Source organism: Pongo abelii, chromosome 9 (assembly GCF_028885655.2).
Source record: "Pongo abelii isolate AG06213 chromosome 9, NHGRI_mPonAbe1-v2.0_pri, whole genome shotgun sequence".
NCBI lineage: Eukaryota > Metazoa > Chordata > Mammalia > Primates > Hominidae > Pongo > Pongo abelii.
In genome coordinates this window covers 85,717,464-85,735,566 of record NC_071994.2, presented here as the reverse complement: position 1 = coordinate 85,735,566, position 18,103 = coordinate 85,717,464, and the positions used below count along the sequence as shown (strand labels likewise).

The 18,103-nt window shown below is 39.2% G+C and overlaps 1 protein-coding gene and 1 long non-coding RNA gene across 27 annotated transcripts in view; one reads left to right on the top strand and one right to left on the bottom strand.

Annotated features, from left to right (window-relative positions):
- Positions 1–18,103, bottom strand: part of LOC129048943 (uncharacterized) — a 153,348-nt gene that overhangs the window by 41,301 nt on the left and 93,944 nt on the right. The gene's annotated exons all lie outside the window — the stretch shown is intronic.
- The window catches only part of DLG2 (discs large MAGUK scaffold protein 2), a 2,173,778-nt gene that overhangs the window by 2,072,456 nt on the left and 83,219 nt on the right, over positions 1–18,103 (top strand). For all 25 annotated transcript variants that reach the window (XR_008511650.1, XM_024254994.3, XM_024254993.3 and 22 more), the window contains one exon: positions 14,081–14,257. Coding sequence is in view for 24 of the 25 variants with exons in the window: in XM_024254994.3 (XP_024110762.1) it covers positions 14,081–14,257 (177 nt within the window). In the remaining variant the exon portion in view is untranslated. The remainder of the gene's footprint in view (positions 1–14,080; positions 14,258–18,103) is intronic.

The following is an 18,103-nucleotide window of genomic DNA, read 5'->3' as shown; positions in this document are numbered from 1 at the left end:
TGTTTCTCTTATTCACACTGTATCCCCAAATACCTAACATAATGCATGGCACATAATGAGCATTTATTGAATATGACTGAAGCCATGATTGCATGGTTTCAGGCATCTAAAAGTTACACTGTATTGACTATTTTCAGAGCAGTCCTACAGTCTCTGATTGCTTTACCAACTGGAAAGAGAGTACTGTGGAGTAGAGCAAGGCCCATTGCCCAGTCAGTCCAGCCCACATGGAACATCTTCTGCTCCCATAGTATTTATTGCCAATAGAACCACTAATCCCAGATCTGGCACTGAGGAAGGACGAGGTAAATATTGTTAGATAGATCAATATTAAAATAAATGCAAATTTGTACTAAATCATTATTGCATCCCTTAAAAGTTGAGTTGAAACATAGGTTTCTGTGCTGATACATATTATTATTGTAATTTTTCATGTATCTATATACCAGCCTCCCTGATATAGGAGTTTTACATATGTTACCTCAATGAATTCAAACAATATCTATTCAGGCAGGATTAGTCTTTAATTTACAGAGTAGGAAACAGAATTTAAGAACCTTATCTATAGCCACAGAGCAAGTAAATAGCAAAACAAGTGTTCCCAAGTCTTACAAACATTTTCCATTATCCTGTTGCCAAACATGTTATCAATGTTCAGTAAATTAATGAGTGGATGTATGGATGACTTACACTAGGTCCATGGAAAAATGTCCCAGTTTGAAAACCTAAGTGCTGAAGTTTAAAGACTATAGGCCTGGCATGGTAGTTCATTCCTGTAATCCCAGCACTTTGGGAGACCAAGGCAGGAGGATTGCTTGAACCCAGGGCTTCAAGACTAACCTGGGCCAACAAAGCAAGATCTAGCTTCTACAAAACATAAAAACATTAGCCGGACATGGTTACTACTCAGCTACTCAGAAGGCTAGGGCAAAGATCCCTTGAGCCCCAGGGTTTGAGTTTGTAGTGAGCTATGATTGTGCCACTGCACTCCAGCTTGGGTGACCAAGCGAGACTATCTCACAAAAAAAAAAAAAAAGAAAGAAAAGAAAAGATTGTGCCATTGGAATAAAATACTAATAATATTCACATAAACTATAAATACTGAAAGTATAAACATAATGTACTGGATCTCTGTAGGTTTTTTCCTCCAAATTTCTGAACTATTGGCAAACGCTAGGGACATTTTCTACAGACATTTTATTCAGTTAAATAGAGCTACTGAACAGAACCTTACTGGGTGAAAGTCAGACTGCAGCACAGCATTTGAGCTATCAGCACTTTTTGAACAGTCACTGAGGAAAGAGTATTAAAAGTGTTTGCAAAAATGTGTACAAGAAGAGAAGAGAACGATGTGGTGATTCCAAGTGACTTACAATGTATAACAGCACAACAGCAGCAGCAGCAAACACACACACACACACACACACACACACACACACACACACAGTGCTTACTTCTTACTTTGTGCCAGGTGCTGATCTGAGGGCTTTCCATCTATAATTCACTAACCTTCACAACAACTTGTGAGATAGTTTCTACCATGTTTTATTGAATCTAGGTTGTCCTTGATTGTAAGATGTACCCTATGTGTTACCAAAAAAGGAAAAATTCTGCCAATTCAATTATGAGATGGCATTGATGGTGGAAAAACAACATCTTGATTTTAGACATAAAAATTTTTAAAAGTCTTAGAGTTGATGACATACAATATTTTAATCCCATTTTACAGATGGGGAAACTTCAAGAGACCCAACAAGATGAGGCAATTTTCTGAAGTTCAGACAGTTCGTGTTCTGAATTTAGTTCAGTTCAGTTTAGCCTGGTTTTGTGAGCACCTTTTCCTCTTTGCAAGGGGCACAGAGATAAGTAAGACTCCACCTAACTCTCATGAGTCAAGAAGTCTAGAAGGAAAGATACACCTACAGATAAATCAACTGAAATATAGCCTGCTAAGCACAAGAATAAGACCACATACAAGGTTACAATGTGGCACAGAGAGTGGAAGAAATAGCCCTCTCTTGATAGATTCAGGAAGGATTCCCAGAGAAAGTCATGGTTTTCAAAAAAAATGAAAGTTGCAGAATTTTTTATATTGATCAATACTTCTACTTTCCTAACAATGTTAGAAAAAATTCTTGGCCAAAGAATTTGATTCGCACTGTATAAATTGTGGTCATGTGTGTCTGCAAGAAGAAAAGCTGTTCAGTGGTCCAGCTCATGTGCATGTTTCCAATGAGACTTAGGAAGCAGGAGAGGCTGAAGGAAGGAAGCTGAGCCCTCAAGAATATGAGATTACTATATTACAGAGGTGGCTTCCACTAAGAAAATGCCTAAAGATCAGGCTGCTCAGTAGGGAGGCGTGGGTAGGTGTGCTACCACCCCTCTGCTAGTAAATCTGGTTGAATCGTCTCCCCATTCACCAACTTCTTTATGAGCACCTGATGAGGCTCCCTAGGAGCTCTATAATCCCAGAGCAGCACCCTATACTAATTCCTAACATAGCACGTATCAGACTCAACTGTAACTGTATTTACAGCCTTTGCACTGGTTGTTCCCTCTGAGATCACTCTTTTCTCAGATGCCTGCATATCTAACTCCCTCACCTCCTTCAAGCCTTGCCTCAAACATCTCTTTTTCAGTGAATCCTACCTTAAAAAACACCCCATTTAAAAATGCAGCCTTCACTGCCACCATAGCCCTACTCTATCCCAGAATCCTGATCCCCCTTACCGTGTTCTATTTTTAACTTTTACCATAGCAACGATCAACTCCTAACCTATCATACTATTTGCTATTTATTATGTTTATTGTTTTTTGCCAATCTTCTTTTACTAGAATGTAAAATCCATGAAGGCAGGAACTTTTATCTGTTTTTATTCACTGATGGATCCCAAGCTCCTAGAACCATCACTGACATATAGTAAATGCTCAAAAGTATTTGCTGAATGAAAATGAGTGAGTGGCCAAATGAACGTATCTTGTTACCCCTATTTCCAACCAAACATCAAGCGGTTCAACTGTAGGAAGAAAGCCTTTGCTGAGTCCCAACAAATATAGAGTGCCTGGCACATAGTAGATACTATGAAAATAATATCACATTTAATATTTAAATGAATATTATCTCATTTCCATATGTGGGAATTTGATTACATTCTGAACTCAATGCTTTTACCTGGGTGAGTAAGGAACCATATGTCCTCTCTATCTCTAGTCAACAGGTGATAATGGGAAACTTTACGGGCATATGAGATTTAGAAGGGTAAGTTCCCTAATTTCAGGTCTTCTCCTGCTACAATACAGCCTGTAGTTCCCATCCAGTTTTCCGAAAAATCATAGGCAAAATAAAAAACTCAGTATTGGGGCAAGCAAAGTGATTGCCCAACTGTCTGATATTGTGGTGTGTAAATTTCATTACTTATCCTGATAAGCTACTATGATGGTACTAAGGATTTGGAGGAGTCATTTCAGATGCTCTTGAATGTCTTTCTCCCGTTTTTCATATACTCATAAGTAAAATGAGCTGTATCCAGCACCTCCGCTGAGCTAGGGACTGTACTAGCTTTATCATTTGTCAGTCCATAAACACTTAAAAGAGTGCTACTGGAGAGCAGAGGTAGGCTTAAGTTGTTTATACTCCAGTGAGTAACACTAGAACCAGGGTATAGAATTTACAGGGGAAAAAATTTAGATATTTTGGACTCAATTAACAAATATTGAGTACCTACTGGATTCTAAAAGCTCTCATGTGTAATTCTCATAAGGACCCTGTTGGACAGGGATACTTGCCCCTCATTTTTCATATACGGAAGCCCAGGTACAAAGATATGAACTAATTTGCTGAAAATCATACTGCAGCTTAAAATAGCAAGCTAGTATTTGAATCCAGGACTATCTGAGTTTACCATGTCATTATCTTCACATGAGTCATGCATATATAAACTTAAATGTTTGAATGATAATCGTCTATTAGCAATAAGAAAATTCCATGCCAGAACATTTCTTCTTTTTCCCACCCCAAGATTACTAATTAATGGCAGTAAGATACTGAAAGGTGAATATCAAAGCTTGATCTACATTTTTAGCTCAATTCAGAAATAAAAGACTGTAATCAGGGCTGTGTCCGCCTCTCTGAAATATCTCAGTTAACATATCTCAATTGCCTAATACACAGACCCAGAACATAAGAGCTCTTGAAAGTGTCATAAAACCTGGGCTGCTCATCCAAGCAGTCTTTCTCTTACCCACATTTCATTTTTTGAGTAGCCAGCTGATGGCATTTGGGGGAAAGGAAAATGATTTTAAGATGATTAATCTTTGCAGCCTCACCCAGTCCTGAAACCTGAAATGCCATTCGCTGTGGTCCAGTGAGTTCTGGCTCTGCGCTGGTTCAGATTTGCCTCTGTTTCCCTCAGATAAGAGACTTATCAGTCAACACGGGAGGTCAACCAATCTGACAGACTGCCAGGACAGCCTGAAAGAGAAGGTGGACTCAAGTGGGCCCCGTCCTTGGAGACTCTGATGATGAGTTGTCCAAAATGATCAACATGCAAGCCTCTGGACATGTGAAATCTGCTCATACCACATCTCTTGGGGAATCGGGAGCAATGAGGACTTAAGAGAGAGAAAGACAAAGTTGTTTCCCCTGGAAGTTATGCTTCTTCCCTGATTATACTCAAAAAGCTATAGCTGCAGGGAGGCCCAACCTGTAAAGACCTCTGGTTGGTGTCCAATTCGTTCTATCTGCAGTCATGACAATGATTGCCTGATTTTTTAGGAACAATAGAAATGGACATTTCCCAACACCCTCAAAACATACAAGCAGTCTGTTGTAATATGAAGAGTATCTTTAAATAATACAAATCTGCTTTATAAGGTTGATTAAGTGGTATAACCCATGTGATACAATCCACAGAACATAATAAATCTTCCCCTCGACAAAATGAGAATAATGCCTGTATTTTGGGAGCTATCTTTTGGGTCACAGTTGAATACATCCTAGAGAAATGCAGTTGGTCTATTAATTATTACAGAAGCTGAAGCCCATAGAAGTTAAGTACCTTACTCAAGATCACATAGTGAATTATGTTGAAGCCAGGACTAGAAATCTGCACTCCTAACTCCATCTAAGCTTCTTTTTACTTCCAGGGTGCCTTCTCTGTTTTCAAAACACATATGCACTAAATGCATGAGTGGGCAAATGATTGTTTTTAAGAAGATAATACAAATAGAAAATTGTGATTTTTATAAAATAAGAGCAACTAAAGTTTAGATCTCTCTGCTCCCAGCATCCTTTCCCATACCCCTCTAGTGAGAATATGTTTTGAAGAAGTTTACTACATATGCATTTTTATGTCACATTTGTGAAAACACCATCCATATTTCATCCCCCTTCCAGTACTTGTGGGACACTTGCTCATCTTTAGAGTAGAGAAGAGGTGAAATAAAGGAACTTCTGTTTTGCCAGTTACTATGTGAAATGCTCTTCCTATATCATCTCATTGAATCTCTGCAAATATGTGAGATGTAGGAATGATAAACCTCATTTTATAGATAAAACTGAAGTTCAGATTACTCCACTTATTTTCTCAATGACAATCAGCTAGAAAGAGTGGACTGACTTAACTCTGTGTTTCTTCACTCCAACATCTATGCTCCTTGCACTATTCATATGTGCTTACCCTGACAATGTGAAAATGGCTCATATGTGTCCAAACCAGGCACAGTGGGATGGAGCAGAGAGCAGACTTTATTTTCTGTTGCTAGTGTTCTTTCTCTTGCTGCATAGAAAGGTGAGGACCAGGTCTCCTCTAATCAAGCAGAGGCCTCAACTTCAAGAAATGAAGGAAATTGAGTCAAAGCACTCTGTTCCTTGGGTCTTAATGTTGTCTGAGAAACAAAGACCTCCCTAGACCAAACAAGTTCACAGCACAGAAGGGAGTAATTTGCTGATTCACTTGTTCATTTATAAATCCATCTGTGAAAACTCTGTGCTGAGACTTGGTCTGGGAGCTCCTGATGTTGTTTCTGATGTAGTAAAGGAGATGAGACATATTCCCACTCAAGACTAGAAGTTGTAGGATTCCCAGAGAGGTAAAAGAGCAGTTTTAGAGAAGGAAAGGGCTGCTTCTTCTGTATCTCAGATTCTTTATCTGAAAATACGGAAAATTATATTTATCACATAAGGTTTTTGTGAGAATTAGAATTAAAACCTTAGTTCTTAAGTTCTTTATCTACAAAGTAGAAATAATCATACCTATATCTCAAACTATTTACAGGGATTCAATGAGATGGAATTACATAAATGTACTTTGCACACAACCTGGCCAATAACAGGCACTCAGTGGGTTGTTGTTGTTGTTGCTGAGTAGTTGTTTTATTCCAAAGAATCTTTGACAGAATCCTCAAACTGGTGGCCCTTTTCTTCTACCTGCCCTCTATTAAAGCATGTTGTTTCTTGTCCTCTGTTTTAGCTTTACATTACTGCCATGACAAATTTGCTTCCTCCATTTTCAAATCTTAGCAATGGCACTCAAGTCCTTTTCATGTTCCATCTCTATTCTGCCTTTCTCTTCTAGTTTTAAGGACTCATGTGATTAGATTTGGCCCACCCACATAATCTAGGATAATCTCCCCATCTCAAGACCCTTGACCTTAATTGCATCCACAAATTTACTTTGCCACATAAGGCTCTAGAGATTAAGGCATGGACATCTTTGGAGAACCATTGTTCTTCCTACCACAGTCTGCCCTCTGGCCCCCAAAGATTCTTCTTTTCACATAACTACAGGGCGTAATTCTACTAAGCTTTCCGCCACTGTGTAACCAGGATCCCTTTCCTACAGTTTCCAATAACATGCTTCTCATTTCCATTTGAGCTGTCACCCTCAGCATTCTCCAAGTCCAGATTTCCGTAAGAAGTAGTTAAAGCTTCACTGGAAATATCCTTAAAGTCTATATTTCTGCAATCTCTTCTTAGAAGCAGTCTAGGTTTTTTCCTATCATGTTCCTCAGCATTCTTCTAGCCTCTGTCCACTTCCCAATTCAAAAGCCATTTCTACACTTTTAGGTATTTGTTACATGTTCCAGTACCAAAGTTGATACTAGTTTTCTATTGCTACCATAACAAATTATCACAGACCCAATGACTTAAAACAACACAAATTTATTATCTTATAGTTCTGTAGGTCTCGTACAGATCTCAACAGGATAAAATAAAGCTTTCAGCAGTCTGTAGCCCTTCTAGAGGCTCAATAGGAGAATCGTTTTCTGCTCATTCAGGTCATCATATGGTTATAGGACTAAGGTGCCTGTTTTCTTGATGGCTGTAACCTAATAACCATTCCCAGTTTGTAAAAGGCCACCATTTTCCTTGGCTTGTGGTCCTCTTCCTCTAACTCTGAAACCAGCAGTAGTGGGTCAAGTCCTTCCCAAGTCACATCTCTCTGATCCACTCTTTTGTCTTCCTCTTCCACTTCTAAGGATTAATGTAATTAGATTGGGTCCACCCAGATAATCCAGGACAATCTCCCCTTCTCAAGATCCTTAATCTTAATCACATCTCCAAGTCCCTTTTGCTATATAAGATAACATATTCATAGACTCTGAGAATTAAAGTGTGGACATTTTGGGGGAGTGAGTTAAGGATTATTATTTCTCCTACCATATCCTTGTTAACTATGAAACACATCAAATAACTTTTCATATTCTTAGTGATACTCTTTCTCCATCCTCATCATTCGCTGCTATCCTAGCTTTAAAGTGGTACAGCCAAAACTAAATTCCCTGGCCTACATAGTAAACACCAATACTTTTAAGGTCCATGATTGTTAAATATTACCTCAGTCTAAGCCCAAGTGGAGAGTGTGAGTGTTTTGAGCTGGGAAGAGTTGCTTGCAAAAGAGCATAGAGGTTGGTATAGCAGGAAATTCATAGGTCTTAGAAGCAGGTGGGCTTTGAGTCCTGCCCCATCACTTGATAGCTGGCATGACATTGAACATGTTGCTTAAATTATCCAAGTCTGTATTTCCTCTTCTATAATACAAGGCTAATATATGCATTGCAGGATAGCTGTGAGAACTGAGTGTGTCCTCTATAAACTACTCATGCATCTTTTTTGCAGGCTAGTCCATGGTATCACTATAAGTGTTATCATCAAATCATGAAATCCTTAGGTATAAGATCTAAGTACAACTTTTCTTATCAGGAATTCCAAGAATTCTAAGATTAGGAACATGAGCTTTTGAGTGAGACACATCTATCTATATTTTAATCCTGGCTCTGCTACTTAGTATCTTATTTTCATTTCAGCTCTTTATATCTCATTTTCTTTATGAGACCAAAAATGCTTACATGGCAGAATTGTTATCAGAAATAATAACAAAGAGGAACTCATCTGTGTTGGGTACTTTACATGTGTCGTCCCATTATCATATCTCCACAGCACCCTTTTGCGTGAGTGCCATTACTATCTGAATTTCCTAAATAAGAGAATGGCCATCTATGGTAAAGTGGTTATCTAAGAGGTTAAGTAACATGCCGAAATTATACAGTTAAGAATGGCAGAACTGGGACATAAACCCAGCTCTCCTCTGTCTTGGAAGCCTGGCATATAACCCATATGCTATGTTGCCTACCCAATAAATTGAGTGAGACAATGAATATAAAATGCTTACTAAGTTGTGCGACACCTAAAAAGCACTATTTTAGTAGGGTACCCAGGTATCTCACAGCCATGTTGCACAGTCATGAGGATGAGCAGCTGCTTCACTCTTCCCTTACTACACTTCCCCATTTGGCAAGGGGCCACCACACATTGAAATTCAGGAGGGGCAGGAGGGATGGGAGAGTTGTTACATTATTCATGTCCAATTCTACTTGTCTAATGGACTTGCTAAAAGCACCCTGAATGGAAAGTGTGAGACTTAATGGCATTTTATAAAAGTTGCTATGATGAATTAGCACATAAAGCAAATTAAAAACAGCTTATCGCTTGTTAAATTAGGTGATGGGGCACTGTAGCATTTTTCCCAGATGTGAGGATCCATTCATATCTAAAGGAGCCAGAAGCTGCTGAAATGTGTCAGCTGCTTGGTTTTAGGGACCTGACAAGTCTGAATAAATGTAATCCTAGAGAGGCAGATTGTCCAAGATCAACAGAGCTCCTGGAAAGAGCCTGTTGCTGAGCTCCTCAGGAAGGACACCTGCAGCTAACAGCAGGAGTGGTAAAGTTCCCCTTAAGGACCCTTGGGAATCCTTAAGAGCACAGGTGAGTGAATGTCTGACCCGGTAGGGACCTGCAGGAATAGTCCCCACCCCCACTTCAAATGGGAATGCAGAGACATGAGAGAAGAAGGGCTTTCAAAAGCCACCTGAAACATTTTCACAGACCTGTATTGAGGGTCTACTTTGGGCCCGGAACCCTACTAGGTCCTGAGGATACAGAGATATTTTAGATGTCTTTCAAATAGTCCAGAAAACAGCTTTTAAGTGGCACGATTGGCACACAGATCCCCTGATTCAAATTCTAATATATTTTTCAGAATAACAGTTATTATAATAATATCTTACATTTATTGAGCCCTCACTAGTGCCAGGCTAGTGTTACAATACTTTATGTATATTATTTCGTTTAATCCTCACCATAACTCTTTTGAGATAGATGGTGTTATGATTTATGCCAGTTTTACAGTTAAGAAAATCTGAGGCCCAGAGGGGTTAAGTAACTTGCCTAAGATCACATAGTTCAAAAACTGCAAACCTAAGCTGTTTGTCTCCAGAGCCTGCCTCCTTGGCTACTACTTGTTAGCCTTTCTGATGGTTTCTCTACCTCAACTCCCCGTAGTTTACATCCAGAAGGAGCCTGGAGTCAGGCCAGCAGTTCAAGGACTTTGGGGATAAGAAATACTTGGACAAGGACTGAGCAGTAAGGGAGTTTCAGGAATTTAGGGAAGAAGCAGTTGTCAGCCCTGAAGGGAAGGTTAAAAGTCTTTGGTACTGCTAGAACGTGAGCATGGCCAGAGGGCAACAAGCGGGGAAATTGAGCCATATAATAAAATGGCTAAGAAAGCAGATTTTGTAGGTTGCCTGTTCACTCTGATGGTAGTTTCCTTTGCTGTGCAGAAGCTCTTTAGTTTAATTAATGAACTCCAACAAATTTACAAGAAAAAAACAAACAACCCCATCAACAAGTGGGCGAAGGACATGAACAGACACTTCTCAAAAGAAGACATTTATGCAGCCACAAAACACATGAAAAAATGCTCACCATCACTGGCCATCAGAGAAATGCAAATCAAAACCACAATGAGATACCATCTCACACCAGTTAGAATGGCAATCATGAAAAAGTCAGGAAACAACAGGTGCTGGAGAGGATGTGGAGAAATAGGAACACTTTTACACTGTTGGTGGGACTGTAAACTAGTTCAACCCTTGTGGAAGTCAGTGTGGCGATTCCTCAGGGATCTAGAACTAGAAATTCCATTCGACCCAGCCATCCCATTACTGGGTATATACCCAAAGGACTATAAATCATGCTGCTATAAAGACACATGCACACGTATGTTTATTGCCGCATTATTCACAATAGCAAAGACTTGGAACCAACCCAAATGTCCAACAATGATAGACTGGATTAAGAAAATGTGGCACATATACACCATGGAATACTATGCAGCCATAAAAAATGATGAGTTCACGTCCTTTGTAGGGACATGGATGAAATTGGAAATCATCATTCTCAGTAAACTATCGCAAGAACAAAAAACCAAACACCGCATATTCTCACTCATAGGTGGGAATTGAACAATGAGAACACATGGACACAGGAAGGGGAACATCACACTTTGGGGACTGTTGTGGGGTGGGGGGAGGGGGGAGGGATAGCATTGGGAGATATACCTAATGCTAGATGACAAGTTGGTGGGTGCAGCGCACCAGCATGGCACATGTATACATATGTAACTTACCTGCACATTGCGCACATGTACCATAAAACCTAAAGTATAATAATGATAATAATAATAATAATAATAATAATAAAAGAAAAAAAAAAAAAAAAAAAAAAAAAAAAAAAAAAAAAAAGAAAGCAGATTTTGGAGTCAGATACACCTCATTTTATATTCAACCTCCACCACATGTGTATGTGTGACCTGGGCCAGGCTCCTTAACTTCCTGAGCCTCCCTCCCTTATCTATAAAGTGGGGATATTAATTTTTACCTTTAGGGTTGCTGTGACATCAAATAAGACAATGACTACAAAGTGCCAGACCACCTAATAAGGGTGTAAGTAGTAGTAGCCATCATGGTTATCATCTTCAACACCTTATCATCACCACCTCCCAGGATGAATGAGGGGGCAAGGTGAAGAGCACTCAACTAGACTTGGATCTGGAGACCCAAGTTCTGGTCCTAGGTTGCTTCCACTAAGCCATATATTCTGGAGTTAGTCAGTGGGCCCCACTAGATCTGTCCTTCATCTTTTAACAACAACAACAAAAAAATTGGGGAGGATAGTACTATGTCTGTCATGCATTCTTCACAGCAACTGATTGAGTCACAATAAGGTAACTTATGTGAAAATGCTTTGCAATCTATAGAGCATGTGTTGGGGTTCCCCAAGACAACTCCCATATTGATGACTCACTAGGATAGTTCACAGGACTCAGCATGATCATGCTCATGATTATGATTTATTACCACAAAAAGATATGAAACAATGTCAGATAAGGGAGCAGGAGCATAGGACAAAGTCTGGAAAAAATTAGCTGCAAGTTTACGAGAGTCCTCTCTCAGTAGTGTCACACAGGAAGTGCCTAATTCTTCCAGCAACAAATTCCAAAACAGGTGCGAAATGTTGTCTACCAGGGAATCCTATTAGAGACTCAATGTCCAGGTTTACTGGGGGCTGGTCATGTAGGCAGCCTCTGCCTAGCACATACCACAATATGAGACTCCCAGAAAGAAAGCAGGTGTTCAGTATAAATGATATTGTCTATACAAACAGTTTAGGCACAGTAAGCCATTCTTATGAGAAAATGGTGGGAACCCTCCCAAAATCTAACTTTCCAGATGTCAGCCAAGGGCCACCCTTACGAGCAAGAACAGCAGTCTCAGGCCTGCTACGTTAACTCCTTTTTGCACAGAGTAGAATCTATAGAAAAGATTTGTATTAGCCTCTACCCAAAAGGAAAAAGGGAGATAATAATAAAAACATTAGTTCGTACTTACTATTTGTCACTGTGTGCCAGGTCCATTTGTACATGCTTTATATATATTACTTTATGTAACATTTTACTCATACAGCAACTCAATAATGGAGGTATTGTTATCATCATTGTCATCATTATTACTATGTTGTATATGAGGAAACTGAAGCCTGAAAGAGACTAAGTAACTTGCCCAGCTGACTAGCTGTAAGACTAAGACATAGTAGGAGCAGGACATGGACCCAATAGTCCATATTCATAACCACACTGTACTACACTAGACTGCACATACTATAGGCTTAATGCTGCATATGTGTTATTTCATTAAGGATCACAGTAATTCTAGGTGAAGGTTGTTATTAGACTAATTTTGCATCAAAAAACCTGTGGCTCAAGAATGTTAACCAATATATGTCACATCACAGGATCAGAGAAGTGATAGCTTCAGGAGTGGGCGCTGGCCTTTCCCCAGCTCCCTGTTCCCGACTGGTACTTTGTCTGAGCCTTTGGCAGGGGTGGTCAAGGTGAAAATGATTCATTCCAGGAGCTTGGACCAAGAAACCCTCTTCAAATTCCATCTCTGGGAGACAATGTTAATGAAAGAAGGGACTATGTTGCAATTAATTATACTTTTCCTGCTGTGTTTAAGAGCTCTAGATGCTGTCTTCAGCTCTTTCTTGTTGCCATGGCAGCACAAGTGACATTTCTTTGGTGGGCAAAAAAAAGAAGAAACCACACTTGGTCCTCAGTGTGGAAAAATCTAAAATAAAACAAATTTGTTAGAAAAATCTGTTCCCCAGATTTTGCTAGTTTTGCATACATAGTGGTTATACTCTAAGGAAATTCTTAGAATGAAATCAAAGGGGAATACACAGACAGGTAGTGAAATCTGCTTCTCTGGGAAAGTCATATGCTATATGTGTGGGGTGGTGATTTTTGAAAATGGGATATACAGCAGGATGTGGACAATATAGGAGTGGTGGCAAATGTTCACCTCTTAATGATGACAGCTAGTTTCTAAGGTCTGGTTCATCATTTTGATTCTGATTCCACCTCCCTCATGCTGCCACTCATACATATTACAGTGCATTGGCCTTAACAAATGTTTAGCAAATGCTTTTTAGTAGAGGCAACATGATACAGAAAGCAATTGTAATTCAGAGATAAGTGCCATGATGAGGTAAGCTAGGCATTGTATGGAAGCAAAAATATTTGTCGTGTTGTTTATATGACTTTTGTCTATCCATACACACACATACGCATAGATTTTTTAATTTACTGCATTTTAAGCATGTATTCAGGTGATGACATTAACCTCTTCATCCAGTTGCAGTGGTGATCCAATATTTCATTGAGTGGAGGAATCACCGCCTACTATGGGTGGACATTTGTTACCATTTTCGCCCATTATAAAAGAAACAGTTCTACAGGCTGATACATCTGAGATGATTTGTTTACAGTACCAAATGCTTCATTTAGAAATATAGCCATGTTTCTCTTTATTATTTTACTTTTTTTAGTAATTTTAAAAATTTGATTGTAATGGGAGGGGAAAAAAATCTCAACTAGGTAGTAAACTGCCTTTCTCATCTTCTCTTATCACCTTCTAACATCTGATGGTCTCCAAGAAAAGAAGCAGATCTCAGTTTTGGGGATCTATAGGCCGCCCCTGTAACCTCCAAGAAGAAGCAAGAAGTAACTTTAGTGTGTTGCCAAAGCAGTGACAGTGTGGACTGTGATCCAGGGAATCATCCCAGGAGTTGATATCAAGTGATGATGGGTTCTCAGAGCAAGAGCGAACATTTGAAACCATAAATCCTAAATCTATGCTGCCAGAGATTCCTAACAATGTCCTCTTTTGTCCTTTCCTCCAGAGCCATGTTCGACTACGACAAGAGCAAGGACAGTGGGCTGCCAAGTCAAGGACTTAGTTTTAAATATGGAGATATTCTCCACGTTATCAATGCCTCCGATGATGAGTGGTGGCAAGCCAGGAGAGTCATGCTGGAGGGAGACAGTGAGGAGATGGGGGTCATCCCCAGCAAACGGAGGTAAGAATGCCTTTTGTACTAGAATATTTGCTTGTCAGCTATCCAGCGAGTGGAGAGGAGGGAAGAAGAAGGTGGGAGAAACTCTTCACAAAATTAAATTTATTTAAATGGGATAGTCAATCTGCAGGAAAATTGTCAGTGGTGACAGGTGACATGAATTAAAAATCCTCTTTTTCCTATATTAGGGTTTTACCAAAATTGGTGACTGTGACAAGAAATAAAGGAAGAAAGAGGATCAGCTTATACTGTGTTCCTAAAACTTTTACCAGTGTGTGCATGTGCAAACTTGTGCTTATCAGCTCATATGCTGACTTACAAATTCAGTCCATTTATTTCCAGAGTTTCAACATTTACCAATGAATGTTATAGAAAGGCCAAGTCAAAGGCAAATGAAGTAGGCAATTTACTAGGCTAAGGTCCTGGCTGTGTAATATCTCCAAATATTAGTAGAAAAAAATGGAAAACCTTCATCTCAAATTCAGATGCTTGGGATATGAGCTGTCAAACATCTGGTGAGGTCTAAGGACTGGGTTTACAATTTTTTTTCTTTTTTTACTGTTTTCTTTACTCTTGTTCCCCACCTCACAACTTCCAAGTAGCCACCAAGATAGTTCTGTGTAAGTGTTTCCTAAATCAAGAGTATCATGCTTTCTCTTCCAAGCATTTCTTCAGCTCTGCTTTTGAAAAGCAGAAATGTGCTTCACAACAGCCAACTCCTTAATCTGTCCCAGCGGATCCATCACCAGACAGGAACTTTCCTTCTCACAAATGTCCCTTTGGCACCAAGATGTCCAAGAAACAGAAATTGGCTGTATCCCAGAGACTAGATATAGTACAAAATCAGTCAGGAATGATGCTTAATAAAAGCAGACACTAGCATTTCTCAAGCTGCAGATTTCTCAAAGGGCTTTGATCCTCATCTCCAAACACCCAAAATGCCTTTGTAAAATATTCCCAGTGAAGCTGGGCATTCAAGTGCTACTACACATCAAGTGATTGAGCTAGTACAAACCGTAGTGGGAAGATGGAACTTAAACCTCAGAATAACTCTGTGGGATATTTGTGCTCCCGAGACAACTGATCCTCTCTTCTCTCTGCCTATGGTCGCACAGCCTGGGGAAGAATGGGACATGGAAAGCAGAGGGCTCACTGGTCCTCAGCTGTTCTCTTACCTTTAGCCAGGAGGAGTCACAGTGAAGGTGCCGAAATTCCAGGGAGCCTCTCCCTCCCCCATGCCACTGCCTATAGATCTCCCACCAGCAGAGTTCTCTGGGTTTCTTTAAGCCTCTTGGCTCCTGGATAATTAACTGACATTGCTTTGCCAGGGCATTCTGACTGTAGAATGGCTGTGTGTGTTTTCTGAAAGGTTACATGTTTAAAGCATTGACTCAGCACTGGCTTGTTTATATTCTAGGTCTCTCCATTTCCCTTTACTTCAAATAAAATGTCAAGACAACGTGCATTTTGGTTTGCTTTGATTTAATTACTTTGAGCTGTCTGAAGAGCTGTTCTCTAGAAGAAGGAGCCATCTTGTTGAATTATGGCCCCAAAGATAGTAATGGGGTGGAGGAAGGAAAGCTATGCAGAAATAGATGTCAGCTCATTTTAAAGAAATCATCTCACTAGTTGGAGCTGCCTAAAAATGGCATGGACTATCTGGGAAGATAGAAAAGGGATTCAAACTTTGGATACAGGAGTTGAGCTACACAATTTTCTGACTCTTTCCAACCCTGAGGTTCTATGATTCTAACCAATCTTATAATTTGTTTGTTCAATTAGCTCATCATTTTTCTCCAGAAGAACATTCTCAATGCTATTCCTCCTGAATAATTTTCCACCTGCTGGTAATCATTCTTGAATTAGCTATTTCTCTCTTTTTTTGGAAGGGAACCATCTTAACAACCAGAATATAGCTGACCTGGAAAATAAGTTTGATTAGTGACTGCAAGGTTGATATTTATTTACATTCTACTTTTTATGAAGGGTGCAGTAGCTCCACCTCATATATATAATAATATATGTTATATATATTATATATATAATTTATAGCTGTAAAAAAAATTTCTGCCAAATTTTCTTTTTAGGATTTTAATTATTTTCAAAATAGTTACTTTTATTCTTTTAAGTATCTGTAAAAGTAATACCTTTTATTGTAGAAAGGTGGGAACATTTAGAAAAACATAAAAATCACTTATAATTCTACCCCACAAAGAGTACCCATGTACTTATTTTAATGTAATTTAAAACATACATTTATTAGGTTGATGTTATTTCTCAATCGTTAATTTCTTTCTAGCCTGTTTCTTGAGTATAATTTACCTAGTAGTGCTGATCTGGAAAATTTTTTTAAATCTTATAATGGATAACATCAGTATATGACTTTATACCCTTTACAAAAATGTTTCTCTATTGATAATGTCATTTAATCATCCCAAATGAAACCATGAGATGAAGAGTATGAATATTATCACCTTCCCCCTCCTTTTTTCTGAAGATGGTGAATAAATTTTATTTAACAAAACATTCCTATTGCACGCTAGACACTGTTGTAAGCCCTTTACAATTATTAATTTATTTAAACCTCATTAGAACATTATGAGTAAGTTGCTGTTATTATCCTTATTTTATAAATGGGAGATTGAGGCACAGAGAGGTTCATTAATGTGCCTGAAATTGCCTGTGTAGTAAGTGGCAGAACTGGAATTTGAATCCAGGCTACAGAATTGTACTTAAGACAAATGCAATCTTGCCCCCTACAGATACAAAAATAAGAGCTGGCAAAATTCAATTCAGCAAGCATTGCTTGGGCAGCATCTGAGTGCCACGTACTATTGTTGGTTCACTACCTGGAGCCCATCACTTGTGGGACCAACATGTAACTGTGGCACAGCTACTCTGCGATTAGGGCAATGCGGGCTATATTGTAAAGGCTAGGAAAGTGAAACGGCAGCAGACAGAGAGTGAATTCCATCTGATAACAGCACTGATCATGTATTGCACCAGGTGCTTTCAAATACATAATTTCAATTTAATCTTCACAAAAACCTCGTAAGGAAACTGAGGATCAGAGAAGTCAAGTAACTTACCCAAAAATACACAGCCAGCCACGACCAAACACCAGTCTCTTTGATAGCAAAGCCAGATGGCTTTACACTACACCAGGAACACGCTACCCTAGGAGCATGAGCCAAGTAAGGAAATAGAAAGTCAGATAATTCAAGTAGCTTGCCAAAATTACAGTGGCAGCAGAGGGCTAAGCCTAGATTCAAACATGCCTTTCTGATGTCTCTATGAGCAACTGCAAAGGTCTGGGGCTCTTCTTGGCCCTACAGCTCTCAAGTCTGGTGGCAGGGTCTCTTAAGAGGGAAAAATGGAAGTCCATGTCTTGCTCCCACCTGGCATAAAGGCACTGACTTGGCAGAGAGCACCTGAAGTAGGGTACCTGTATTACTTCCTTTTTACAAGTAAGGAAATTGGAACCAGTAATGAGAAGTGACATCATGGGCAGCATTATCATGATCATCTTTGTAGCAGCCTTTTGTATAGTGAGTTATTACTATAGATCAGACATTGTGCTAAACAATTTTCTTGTATTATCTCATTTAACATTCATTATAAATTTTTGAAGTCTGTGCTACTATTCTAATTGTATCAACACAAAATCTGAAATCCTAAGAGGTTAAGGATCACCCTAAATTATAGACCTAGTAAGTGGAAGAGGCAGAATTCAAACCCAGGCTTGTGTGACTTTAAAATCTGGACTCTTTGGACTCTTAGCATAGAATCCCTTTTCTGAGATTACATAGTGTATAAGAGACCAAGCTGGTTTTTGTTCCATGGTCTCTC